Here is a 12,487-nt window from a genome sequence, read left to right as displayed (position 1 = left end):
GGCAAACATTTTTAACTTTGAACTTCCCAACCCAATGTGTTAGAACTATCGCTAGTCGAAACAGCTTTGCAAATCTATACTGTTAAGAGGGAAAAAGAAAGAGAGCAAAGATCTCCTGCCTGGTATAATCCAATTTTATTTTGGTGTGTGCTTGAGACATTTCAAAATATTTGTGTCTTTAGGTAAAGTATTTGCAGAAGTTTAGATTTGATGGGGTCCTCTTCTACCCTCCTGGCTTGCTTGTCAATTGTAGAAGTTGGTTCAAATTCAGGTGCAAGATTCCAAGTCCCGGAGCTTCAAGAAAGGCTGCAAAGTCAATACTTGGCTCAATGCTTTATTCTTGGGCTCACGCAAGGTAGGCAAGGCAAGGCAAGGCAACTTTATTTATAAAGCACTTTTCATACACAAGGCAGACTCAAAGTGCTTCACATATAAACATTGTCATACAATAAAATAAAATAATAGATAAGTAAAAAAAAACATGCAAAGAAATGGGTAAAATAGAAATTTAGCAAACATTGGGAGACCTGTAAGGAGACCATTGCAGTAATCAAGCTTACTAGTGATAAAGGCATGTAAGGTACCCAAAAACAGAGACGGAGGATGAGACGAGGAGAAGAACAGGTGAACTAAAAGACACAAACTAAAAGTGAGGGACAGAGGCGGGGCACTGGCAGGGAGGGGCGTGAAGTCAGGGAAGAGGTGCCCTCCACTAACAGTTGGGGGGTGGCAGGCCTGTTGGTCTCTGGGGGATCTGTTGTTGGACTGTGAGACAAGCGAAGGAACATTTGATGCTAATACCAACCCCTCAGTGGTGCCGTTGGTCAATTGCTTAGGGGGTCAGAGGCAGAGGGCTGACAGGGAGGAGGGTGAGAACAGGATGACGGTGAAACCTTTTTATCAACCAAAACTGGGGGTCAGAGACAGAGCTCTTGCAGGGCGGAGGAAATGGCATGAGGCAAAACCTCATATGATACAATCCTCAACATATTGGTATTAGCTTGTCGACTTTACGAAAGCACCTCAGGTATTTTTGGTTGTTCAGACAGTAAACAGATTTTGACATAATTTGGCATGAGACTTTATTGCCCAATATCCCGAGATAGCGAACCAATCAAATTGCGCCATCTTAGGAAGTTCACGTGTAGCATATACCAACTATACATAATATCTATGTATTTATCTATGTATCTGTATGATCAGCTGAACACTCTTTTACTAGTCTCTACTCTCAAGGGTCCGTGTCTCCCCAACGTGACGTCATGCAATGCATTCTGGGGGAAATGAGAATCAATAGCAAACTGCTAAAATAGTAGGCCTACCTTCTTTTTCGTATTACATACCATTTGTGATACCTAACAACATTAAATACAATAAATAACAGTTTAAATCTTAAAGACCAACAAGCAAATTGCACAAATTTGTTGGAAAATAAACCCTGCAACACGGCCTTTAAATAATATCACACTAAGGAATAGGATGATTATAGAAGCAATCCTATATTTTTTTATTTTGCATTAATCATTTTCTTAGAATTGTAAGATTACTATCTGTGTAATTCAGAAGTCCAAGAGCGGACTATTACTTCCCATGAAAACATTTCTCAAAATTTCATGGCAAATATTCAAGAGAAATGTATTCAAACTTTTCTCTGTATTTTGATCATAATATATTCAATCCAGCAAAAAACGCCAACTGACAGGTCACTGTGTGTAATTGTTTTGTTCAATTAGGTTAATATTCAACTGAATATTGTGATGATTTCATTTGCCGAACGCCAACAAATAAATTGCTGTTAAGAAAAAAGTACTGCAAACCTAAACCTACACCGGCAATAAGTCGATTTAGAGTGCACGATGGGCATATTGCCCATTGCAATGTGGACTTGGTTGCTCAGCTTTAGGCAAATCAAGATTTTAAAAACTTTACTTAAAGGAGCAGGTATTGTCAGAAAGATCTAAAGATGCCAGTAAATCAAACATTCACCTCAGTTATCTGAGGAAAGAGTGGGTTGGGAGGTGAGGGAGTTAACTTTAGACCCTGCCCCTGCCTGGTGGTTCTAGTTCAAAATTGCTTTCAAAGTAATCCAGCGAGACACGCAAGCTGGCTGTATACGAGTTAGAGACTGCACAGTGATGGAAAAGGATGCGAGAACGAATTGGGAGAATCCCATGCAATTTGTACTTGCTTGCGTCTCCTACGCTGTCGGACTGGGAAATGTTTGGCGTTTTCCATATCTGTGTCAAATGCACGGCGGAGGTAAGAAGCCCTACAACGGGTGGTCGCTCAGAATAATGCCTTTATTTGCACTCTGTTGAAAACATTTACGCCTTTACAAGGACATGGTCACAATAGATAGGCTAAATACGACGGGAAGTTAATTGTTAAATCAATTGTTAAATCTAACTAGATATCATTCCTGATTTGTTATTAATATTGTATTGAGGCCTATTTTTGGTAATTTCTGTAATGTCAAATTTATACTTTCCTTGAGGAATTAACCATATGAATAATAAATACATTGTCGTTAACATGGCTATTGTTGAGTAAGGGGCGTTTAAAACAACGGGGTCTATCTGAATAAAACGTTTTCCTTGAGGTGGTATTTATCAGGTGGATGCGTATCCTATGCATATTTATTGGGCTAATAACCATATAGGCCTATATTTTTTATCTTTAGCAAAAGTAAAGTATTGATGCAGTTTCATCACATTGTCTGCTACTTCAATAGGCCTAATATAATAGCATATACGATACTTTTGTAATATTAATGTAGGACCTAATACTGAATGCTAATAATAACAGGTGTGATTGAAGTTAACAGTGTTGTGATTTGAGATTATCAGATGACGTTACATTTCCGATATTATATTACGAGTGTGTGTGTGTGCGTGTGTGTGTGTGTGTGTGTGTGTGTGTGTGTGCGCGCGCGCGCGCGTGTGTGTGTGTGTGCTCGCTTTTGTGCGTTTGCTTTTGCGTGTGTGTGTCTCCCATATTTTGGTAAGGGTTTGTAAGCGAACAAATATTTTTTCGAAGGCCTGTATAACTTGTATTTACGCGTTTCAGGTGGCTTTTTGATCCCATATCTGATCATGCTGGTCCTGGAGGGTGTGCCTCTATTCTACATGGAGCTCGCTATAGGCCAGAAGATGCGTCTTGGCAGCATCGGGGCGTGGTCTGCCATTAGCCCCTATCTAGGCGGCATTGGTGAGTCAAGAAGTCAGATGTACCTTTTTTTTCAATTCCCTTTAAAAAAAAAAAAAAGTATATATACCAGTTTAATAATGTCTAATGACACAAATCATTTGATTGGGTAAACTGATTGCGTTAATATTATTAGTATATTGATTGGGGTTTTATTGACTCTTTTAATACTCATATTGGATATTAGGTTTTATTGACACAATTAATATTCATATTAGTAGGGGATATTGTGGTTTTATTGACACTATTAATATTCATATTAGTATTGTCTTTTGGTGTTTCATTGACACTAATAATATAATATACAAAAATAAAGTTACACAAATGTAAACTCAAAGACTAAACCACCTTATATCCTTTTCTTATGACAGGCATTGCCAGTGTCCTGACTTCCCTGTATCTGTGTCTGTATTACAACATCCTCAACGCCTGGAGTTTCTGGTACCTCTTCAATTCCTTTCAGGTGAGCCCACGCCATACCTTACCAATCAATATCAATTATAATGGCCAACAAGAACAGTGAAAAACACAACAGCAGCAATACCAAAATATAAGACATAACATATCATTAACGTATATATATACTGTACATCAAATATATAAGTGTAAAACAGCAGCCATGGGTTTTCCCGTGAGCCCACGTTATATCTTACCGATCCATAAATAATAGATATAATCAATTACAATTGCCAATGTAAACAGTTAAACACACCAGCAGCAATACCGAAATATAATAACACATAATATACCATTAATATCTATATGTATGTATGTAATATATAAATGTCAAACTAGTGTTCTCTCGTCCACCCCCAGTCCGTTCTGCCCTGGGCAGAGTGCCCGCTGAACGCCAACATGACGGGCCCGGACGAGGAGTGCGAACGGGCCACGCCCACCCAGTACTTCTTCTACCGGCAGACCCTGAACATCTCCTCGTCCATCGACGAGACGGGCGGGATGCACCTGGGTCAGGTGCTCTGCCTGCTGCTGGCCTGGGCCTTCACCTTCCTCTTCATCCTCCGCGGAGTCAAGTCCACGGGAAAGGTGGGGGCGACCTCCGTGGGTCTCTCTGTCTCTTGGGTCGGGGTGGCGTGGGCGTTCATCCCCGCGCACGAGGCGGAAGTATCTATGAATAATAAATGACTAATAGGCGGGTTAGAATCTATACGGTATCTAGACATTTGACCACATAATAAATTGCAATTTTGAACTTTGGTCGGAAACAAAACTGCAGTTGACGCTTACACATCTTACACAGACTCAAGACTCACCTGTTCAGAGTTCACCTAGACTCTGCATAGCTGCCCCCCCCCCCTGGCACTTAATGTACGCACTTATTGTATGTTACTTAATTATAGTACTTAGTTGTGTAGCATCGTATCCTAGGCTAGCCATCTCTGATGATTATGGACAATGAGCTGACGTAGGGATTGTTAATGCTTTGCACTTGGTTCTATGAACATCCTTACTGTACCGACAGCCATATATTGTGTCACCTTCTTATGACAAATCGACTTACTGTAAGTAAGTACATTGTCTAAACGCTTTGGATGAAAGCTTCTGCTAAATGCCCTAAATGTAAATGTGCCATACAATCAGCACGTGATTTGATAACAAATCTCTTTTCAATCTCGAATGAATGTGGACAAATTGTACAATACATCTCTCAGCCCTTGCAGTCGGTTTAGACACACTGTTTTCAGATCACGACCTCAAGGGATATTTAAGGCTTGGGTAAACAGAGCTGGGCACTAATGGCTCAAGCACTTTCAAAAGCACATTCCGTGCCAAATGGAGCATGCTATTAACTTATTCAACATATTCCTTTTGTTGAATAACTTACTTGGATAGACTTAGCTAAAACGGATTCTTGGTAAGGTCACCAATGGCTACAAAGATATCAATGTTGACTAATATGTGCTGACAAGTCATGTATGTTATGTTGTGTAATGCTTACATCTTACTTTTTGAAGGTGGTCTACTTTACTGCCACATTTCCATACGTCGTCCTCTTCATCTACCTGATCCGAGGGCTCACCCTGCATGGATCTGCCAACGGTATCAAATTCATGTTCACCCCCAAGGTACGTTGCCCATCCCAGGGGCGGCTCTGTTGTTGTGGCTGTTGTTGCTGATCGTTGATCATCAATATATATTTATCAGTGCTGTCAGTTAAACGCGTTATTAACGGCGTTGACGCAAACCAATTTTAACGGCGTTAATTTTTTTATCGTGCGATTAACGTAATTTAATTTTAATTTTTTTTAAATTAAAAGAAAATCCTTTGGCTCAAAACAAAGAAGTATGTTTGTATGTTCATCAGGCTTTTTTTTTGTATCCTGTTTTGATCAGTATATGCCAATGTTGTTATCAATAAAAAAACATTTGCACAAGGCAAGCCGATGCACTTCTCCGTGTTGATAAGACCATTAATATTCGAAAAATTAATGGGACAAAGAAATCAAGGGATATTTTGCATCGAAAAAAAATTGTGAGTTAACTACCTCATTAATGCGATTAATCGCGATTAAATATTTTAATCGCTTGACAGCACTAATATTTATAGGTGCGGTCGGTAGGACAGCACCTTTAACAAATAGGTATTCTTCCATTCACCTTGATGAGGATTACGAGTCATTTTCCCCATGGGTGAAGAATCTGTGTGTGTGTGTGTGTGTGTGTGTGTGTGTGTGTGTGTGTGTGTGTGTGTGTGTGCGTGCGTGTGTGTGTGCGTGCGCGTTGTCTCCTGTCTGATGTCAGATGGAGCAGCTTGCCGACCCCAGAACCTGGGTCAACGCCGCCACTCAGATCTTCTACTCCCTGGGTCTGGGCTTCGGCTCTCTCATAGCCTTCGCCAGCTACAATGAATACAACAACAACTTTGAGCGGCAGGCCATTGTCGTGTCAATGATCAACAGTGGGACGTCCATTTTTGCCTGTATAGTCACCTTTGCTATATACGGCTTCAAGGCTACCGTCAACTATGAGAGCTGCTTGGAAAGGTGAATCATTACGTGAAATGGTGTTTGTGTGCGTGCGGGCAGCTGTTTATCATTGAATCGGATGCAGTGTTTTCTTGTTATGTTCTTCTCAATGAACGCTTGGTCATACAGTATGAACCCACTGCCATAAACTCTTTCATATCAGCTATCTATACATTTTATAACTCTGAACGCGATGGTTTCAACGGGCCTCAGCTATTTCAGAGGAGTTCATCAAAACGTGAATCATAGCGTAAGCGTAACCGATTTTATGGGGGTGACACACACACACACACGCACGCACGCACGCACGCACGCACGCACGCACGCACGCACGCACGCACGCACGCACGCACGCACACACACACACACACAGACACACAGACACACACACACACACACACATAAAAACTCGTAATATAGCTCCCCAACGGGAGACAGGCGCCTCCATCATGGGAAATGTCGGAGGTGATGGATTGTCATTCGGTTAAATGACATCGAGACGCTCGTTTCTCCGGCTTCCAGGACGCGGATGCTGCTGCTGAATACCTTCGACATGGCGGAGGAGCACATCACTCTGGACAACGTTGGCGGGTGGCTGGAGACGCTGAACAGCACGTACCCGGAGCAGTTTGCCGACTTGTCGGGCGTTTTGGAGGAGTGCGACCTGGAGGCTGAATTGGGAAACGTACGTTAGTCGCAACGTGTTGCAATGATAATACTCAGAAGCACCGCTTGTAGTTTGTATTTTTGTCTCGTGGGAACAAAGGGAGAATGACTGGCTGGGGGATGAAGGGTCAGTTTTTCAGTCGATATATCAGGTGAGGTGATTACGTCAGGACATTGACAGTTTGAATTAGGACCACCTCCCTTCATCCTGCCTTTGCGATTATTGTGTTTATGTGTTATGCAACACACAATTATGCATACACCACAATTGTTTCCTATTGCGGTGGTACAGAATTGCATTTATTTATGATAGTTGGAGTCGCCCAACCCATAAAACCTCTCCTCCCCTTATTTCCCCACTTTCTTTACTATCTCCTCTGACAGTGTGTAGGTTTATCTTTCATGCTACTCATTTGATAGAGGCATGGCAGCTGCTACCACGAAAATCCTGATCTTTCGATCAATCATCTATCTTGTTTGTGCAAGCAAACTCCATATTCAACTTTATTTGTATGAAAGTCAAGTTGGCAGCCGTGAAAATGGCTGATATGTTGAGCAGTCACTAAATCACTTTTATTTAGTCATTTTTACTTTCAAACATTGAATACAATCCTTAATAATCAACTGATCGTACTCTTACTGTTTTGGTTCACATTGTTATTCTCTATCTCTCTCTCTCTCTCTCTCTCTCTCTCTCTCTCTCTCTCTCTCTCTCTCTCTCTCTCTCTCTCTCTCTCTTCCCCCCCCCCCCCCCCTCTCTCTCTCTCTTCCCCCCTCCCCCCCCCCCCCCTCTCTCTCTCTCTCTCTCTCTCTCTCTCTCTCTCTCTCTCTTCCCCCCCCCCCCCTCTCTCTCTCTCTCTCTCTTCCCCTCCCCCCCCCCCCCCCCCCTCTCTCTCTCTCTCTCTCTCTCTCTCTCTCTCTCTCTCTCTCTCTCTCTCTCTCTCTCTCTCTCTCTCTCTCTCTCTCTCTCTCTCTCACTCTCTCTCTCTCTCCCCCCCCCCCCCCCTCTCTCTCTCTCTCTCTCTCTCTCTCTCTCTCTCCCCTCTCTCCCCTCTCTCCCTCTCTCTCTCTCACTCTCTCTTTCACTCTCTCTCTCTCACTCTCTCTCTCTCTCCCCCCCCCCCCCCTCTCTCTCTCTGTCTCCCTCTCTCCGCCTCTCGTTCCAGGCCGTGGAGGGGGCCGGCCTGGCCTTCATAGTGTACAGCGAGGGTATAAAGAACATGCCTCTCCCCCAGCTGTGGTCTGTGCTCTACTTCTTCATGTTGCTCACCATTGGCATGGGCAGCATGCTGGGCAATGTCACCGCCATCATCACCCCTCTGAGAGACTTCAAGGTCGTGTCTCGAAACATCAGCATCGAGGCTCTCAGCGGTAAGCCTCGCCTCACCCCAGGCCTCAAGCGGAGAGCGCTGAACTTTCCTCACAACGGAAGCATATTCTATTTGACGCGGACGCACTCATCTGCGCAATTTTAATTTGCTTAGAAAACACCAGGTGCGGGGCAGAATTAATAGACCCCATGCCGAGATAAAATGCACTCTGCTTCCGCAACTCACTTTCAGCTCCGCCGGCAAAGTAGAAGTGCTCAGTGATTCACACGAGTGTGGAATGGAAGTTGAGGTACTCGACGCCATCGTCTGTGCTCAGGCTCTGGCTTTTCTTCAGGCCTCAAGTCTGTGAGGGCAGCGGGATAGCCCTGTTGTCTAGACGCTACTGCCATCCAACTTTAATGTCTGTAGTCGACCTGCAGAAATCCTTGAGCCCAGCTCTATGTCTATGTGTCATTGGACTAAAGCATTATTTCCAATAATAAGACTGCAGATTAATAGATTGAGGAATGAAAAAAATAGGATGTGATCTTAGTTGAATCAAATATAGGTGTTGTTTACGCATAGGTTTGGATTTAGTTAAGGGTTAGTTAAGCTTTTTGAGGTTTCTTAGCCCTGATATCAGTGTTGCGTGTAAGTCAACAAATCAGATGTGTTCATCAATGTTAACCCTACCACTGCTTTATCAGTGATCAATATTGATATACTATGCGTCGTCTTGCAGCCCTGGTTTGCGTGTTCTGTCTCCTGGTGGGGCTGAGCTTCACCACACGCCAGGGAAACTACTGGTTCACCATGTTCAACGACTACGCAGCCAGCTTCTCCCTCTTCTTCATCGTCCTCGTGGAGGTCATCATCGTCAGTTACGTGTACGGGATAACGAGGTGTGTTCTGTGAGGTCTGAGCGCGATCACCCTGGTAGTGTCCCCACTGTGACACTAAAACGACTGAAAACTTGGTGTCTGAAATGGTCAAAAGGACTTCTTTAGTTCCTATTCAAATGTGTGCACAACCTGAGTCAACCAGGCCCACACACGGTTGGCGTTTGCGAGTTGTGATCTTACGTTCTCGATCTCCAGGTTCGAAAAGGACGTAGAGGACATGCTGGGCCGTAAACCGAGCTGGTTATGGAAAGTCCTCTTGGTCGCAGTCAGTCCTGCGCTGCTCTTGTGTCTGTTTATCTTCTACATCGTCGGTTACATCCAGGGAGGAACGCCCACCTACAAAGCCTGGGACAAAGACCTGGTGAGGCCTTCTGTCCTCTAGTTTCTCTCCATAGTGGAAGCAGTGTTGCCTCCACCTGAGTAGACAAAAAGTCTCCTGAGATCCCTGTTGATTTGGGCCCAATCCCATTTCTACCCCTTACCCCTTCCCCTTACCCTCCCCCTTACCCCTCCCCCTTGTTTTGAAGGGGTTAGGCCCAATCCCATTTCTAACCCTTACACCTTCCCCTTCCCCCTTCCCCCTTCCCCTTACCCCTTCCCCTTACCCCTTCAAAACAAGGGGTAAGGGGTAGAAATGGGATTGGCCTTAGTCCTCTCACTGATGGCAGCAGAGCCAGACATAACCATGTATGTTCTTCCTGCAGGGGCGTTCAGTGGTGATGGAGTATCCTGTCTATGGCCAGGTCTTCATCGGTCTGCTCCTGGTCTCCACCATAAGTTGCATCCCACTGAGTGCACTCTATACATACTGCAGGCGCAAGGCCCGACCCGCGACACCGGAACCGTCCCAAATTGCTCTGAGGGAGCCTGATGCGTGGGTTGTTCCACCGTCAGAACACTGTTCCCAAGAATAACCTCGTCCCTCGCCCCCACCCGGCCGGGAGGTCCGCTGTGTACCAGCCAAGTGGAGAGATATTGCCTTTCCAAACTCTCTCTCTCCCTCTCTCTGTATCTCCTCTCTCTCCCATACTATATTTCTGTCTTTCGCTCCCTCTCTCTTGCTTTCTCTTTTCTCGCCTCAATCTCAATCTCTCTCTATCTTTGTATCTGTCTCTCTCTCTCACTCTCTCCCTGTCTCTCTGTCTCTCTCTTGCCCCCCTCTCACCCCCTATCTCGCCCTATGTATCTTTTTCTATATCTATACCTATATCTATGTATATATATATATCTGTATCGGATCAGTAGGTGCCAAAGAAGGTTTGTGTGAATTTTTAGGTTTGGGCATTTCAGCATTTCAGGTCTCTTTATGTTAAAGAGCATCTGAGGTCTGATCCCATCCTGGTGTTGAATGTACCTTAACGGAGAGTCTCATATATACGTCTATGTAACTATATATACATACATATATACATATATACATATATATATATATATATATATATATATATATATATATATGTATACACACTCCAGAGGCAAAATGTTCCATGACCATTGAAGTCACTTTATTTCCTCCTCAACTGTACATATTCCCCATGTAATAGTTTTACTGTACGTCTTCATAGTAGAGGTGTACTTTTGGTATTTTTCGATGATTTTATGGGTTGCATTTGTACACTATTCCGCTTACGAACAATGATTAGATAATAGTTACTTTCATTCATACCGCTGTTGTTTTTTACTGACTTTAATCTGCTGAAATTAAAATATTCTTCCACGGTGCATATATATTTTTCTTGTTTAATGTCGGAATTGTAGCGCATTGATTTGTAACTGTTTAAAGTCTGAGTACTCTTGTTAATAATTCACACCCTTGAAACGTTATTGACTTCACACCCTTGAAACGTTATTGTCTAATTTTAAGTGCTAATATTAACATATTAAGTCATTATCCTATGAAGGGAGGGTAGGTCGTTTATTTTTGTCCTATTTGTTCAAATTCCCTCTACATCGTGACAGCGTTCAATAAATCAATGCTCCTACATAAAAACATATCTTGTATCATTGGCTGTCGCAGGTCTATTAATCCAATCCCGTCCGAGCATTTATTTCGGCCTGAATGATATGATTGGACGGGTGGCCTGTCACTCTACTAGCGCCAGGACCATGCAGGGCATGTTCTAAAAATAGCATTTTTTTTAAATATTAATTGTGTTGTTCTTTTTAAATCAATAACACTTGCATTGATGTCGATTTTATGGCAATGACAATATTTAATATAACATTAAGAAACAAATGTTTTACGAACTCTAACCTTCTCTGGAAAGTTCAATATGGTGCGCCCCGGTGCGCCCTCTTTGCTGCGACAAGCTAGTGAGCACAACGTAAATCTGGAGCTAGCAGCAGGGTTTACCAACAAAATAAAGAAAAACATGGCGGAAAAGAGAAAGAAACGTTTTTTTTCATAGTTTTCACAATGATTTGGAGGAAGGGTTATTTTTTACTATTTAGTAGGAGAAGTGTGTACGTCTTGTTTGCCGGGGCGACTGATGCGACGGCCAAGCGGCTCAATGTGGTGCGACGTTTCATTACCTGTCTCAATAGCTGCCAGGATAACTACACACCTGGCAGTGCCCTAAGGGCAGAGAAGGCCGGCGAGTCAAGTAGCCCTTTGTAAGACTCAGTACAACTGAAGAAGCGGGTTCAAAAGGAGTTTGTGACCCCTGCACTACTACCTACCTGGCTACCGCTGCGCCGTCTGTTTGTCGTGTGCAAAAAAAGTGTTCCCAGGTCAATTTTAACAGGTGATTGTTTAAATATATAAAAATGTAAATTTCACTTTACACTTTTTTTAAGGGCTTTTAAACCTGAAAATATAGATTATTTCATGGAACGAGGTTGATAAATAAAAATGAGGGATTATTTTTTTCGAAGTAAACTTCATTATATAGGCTAGTACCAGATATGACAAACAAAGATGGAACATGGTGTGTGTGTGTGTGTGTGTGTGTGTGTGTGTGTGTTTATTATAATTTTTCAACACATAAAAAGGGAAGGTCAAGGTTTCTTAATGGGTTTTTACCCAGTAGTGGAATCAAGGTCACAAGCACATGATCGACAAATGTTCACGCTGTGTTGCTTTGGAGCGAGGACTGAGGGTAGGGTAGAATTTTTTTCCGGTTGGATAGTTTCAAAAGATGCCTTGCTTTGGCTGGTTTCTTTACTAATAATTCATCATAGTATAACATTGCCATCTGCAGAAAAACATAATTGGATAACCCCCAACTGTTTGCACTCAACCTCTACGCTTGCAAGCCTTCTCCCATGGGCTAATCTGAAATGGCATTTTAAGCTTTGTGTTTCTTACGGTCTGACCTCAATCCTCAAGTTTTTGTCATGCAGTAAACATTTATGGAATTATGATTTCCATCACAAACATCTTGAACAATTAACCAGCTAGTTTGAATAGTATTGGCATTTA

At 42.9% G+C, this 12,487-nt stretch overlaps 1 protein-coding gene across 1 annotated transcript; it reads left to right on the top strand.

Moving 5' to 3' along the window:
• The first annotated feature begins 2,075 nt into the window (after positions 1-2,075).
• Positions 2,076-10,788, top strand: slc6a20 (solute carrier family 6 member 20). The gene is made up of 11 exons (XM_030359508.1): positions 2,076-2,259; positions 3,067-3,207; positions 3,576-3,667; positions 4,021-4,248; positions 5,178-5,288; positions 5,965-6,206; positions 6,711-6,873; positions 8,021-8,225; positions 8,907-9,066; positions 9,262-9,427; positions 9,771-10,788. The coding sequence occupies exons 1-11, from the start codon at positions 2,136-2,138 to the stop codon at positions 9,978-9,980; spliced, it is 1,842 nt and encodes a 613-aa protein (XP_030215368.1). The 5' UTR covers positions 2,076-2,135; the 3' UTR covers positions 9,981-10,788.
• The last annotated feature ends 1,699 nt before the right edge of the window (positions 10,789-12,487 follow it).

The sequence above is a fragment of the Gadus morhua genome, chromosome 6 (genome assembly GCF_902167405.1).
Source record: "Gadus morhua chromosome 6, gadMor3.0, whole genome shotgun sequence".
Classification (NCBI taxonomy): Eukaryota; Metazoa; Chordata; class Actinopteri; order Gadiformes; family Gadidae; genus Gadus; species Gadus morhua.
This window is presented reverse-complemented; position numbering and strand designations above follow the sequence as displayed.

What these genes read in the sequence shown, in the direction of transcription:
- slc6a20 (XM_030359508.1), top strand. Translation starts at nt 2,136, where the DNA reads ATGGAAAAGGATGCGAGAACGAATTGGGAGAATCCCATGCAATTTGTA. An exon ending in TATGAGAGCTGCTTGGAAAG is followed by an intron (nt 6,207 to 6,710) that starts GTGAATCATTAC and finishes TCCGGCTTCCAG; the next exon opens with GACGCGGATGCTGCTGCTGA. An exon ending in TGGAGGCTGAATTGGGAAAC is followed by an intron (nt 6,874 to 8,020) that starts GTACGTTAGTCG and finishes CTCTCGTTCCAG; the next exon opens with GCCGTGGAGGGGGCCGGCCT.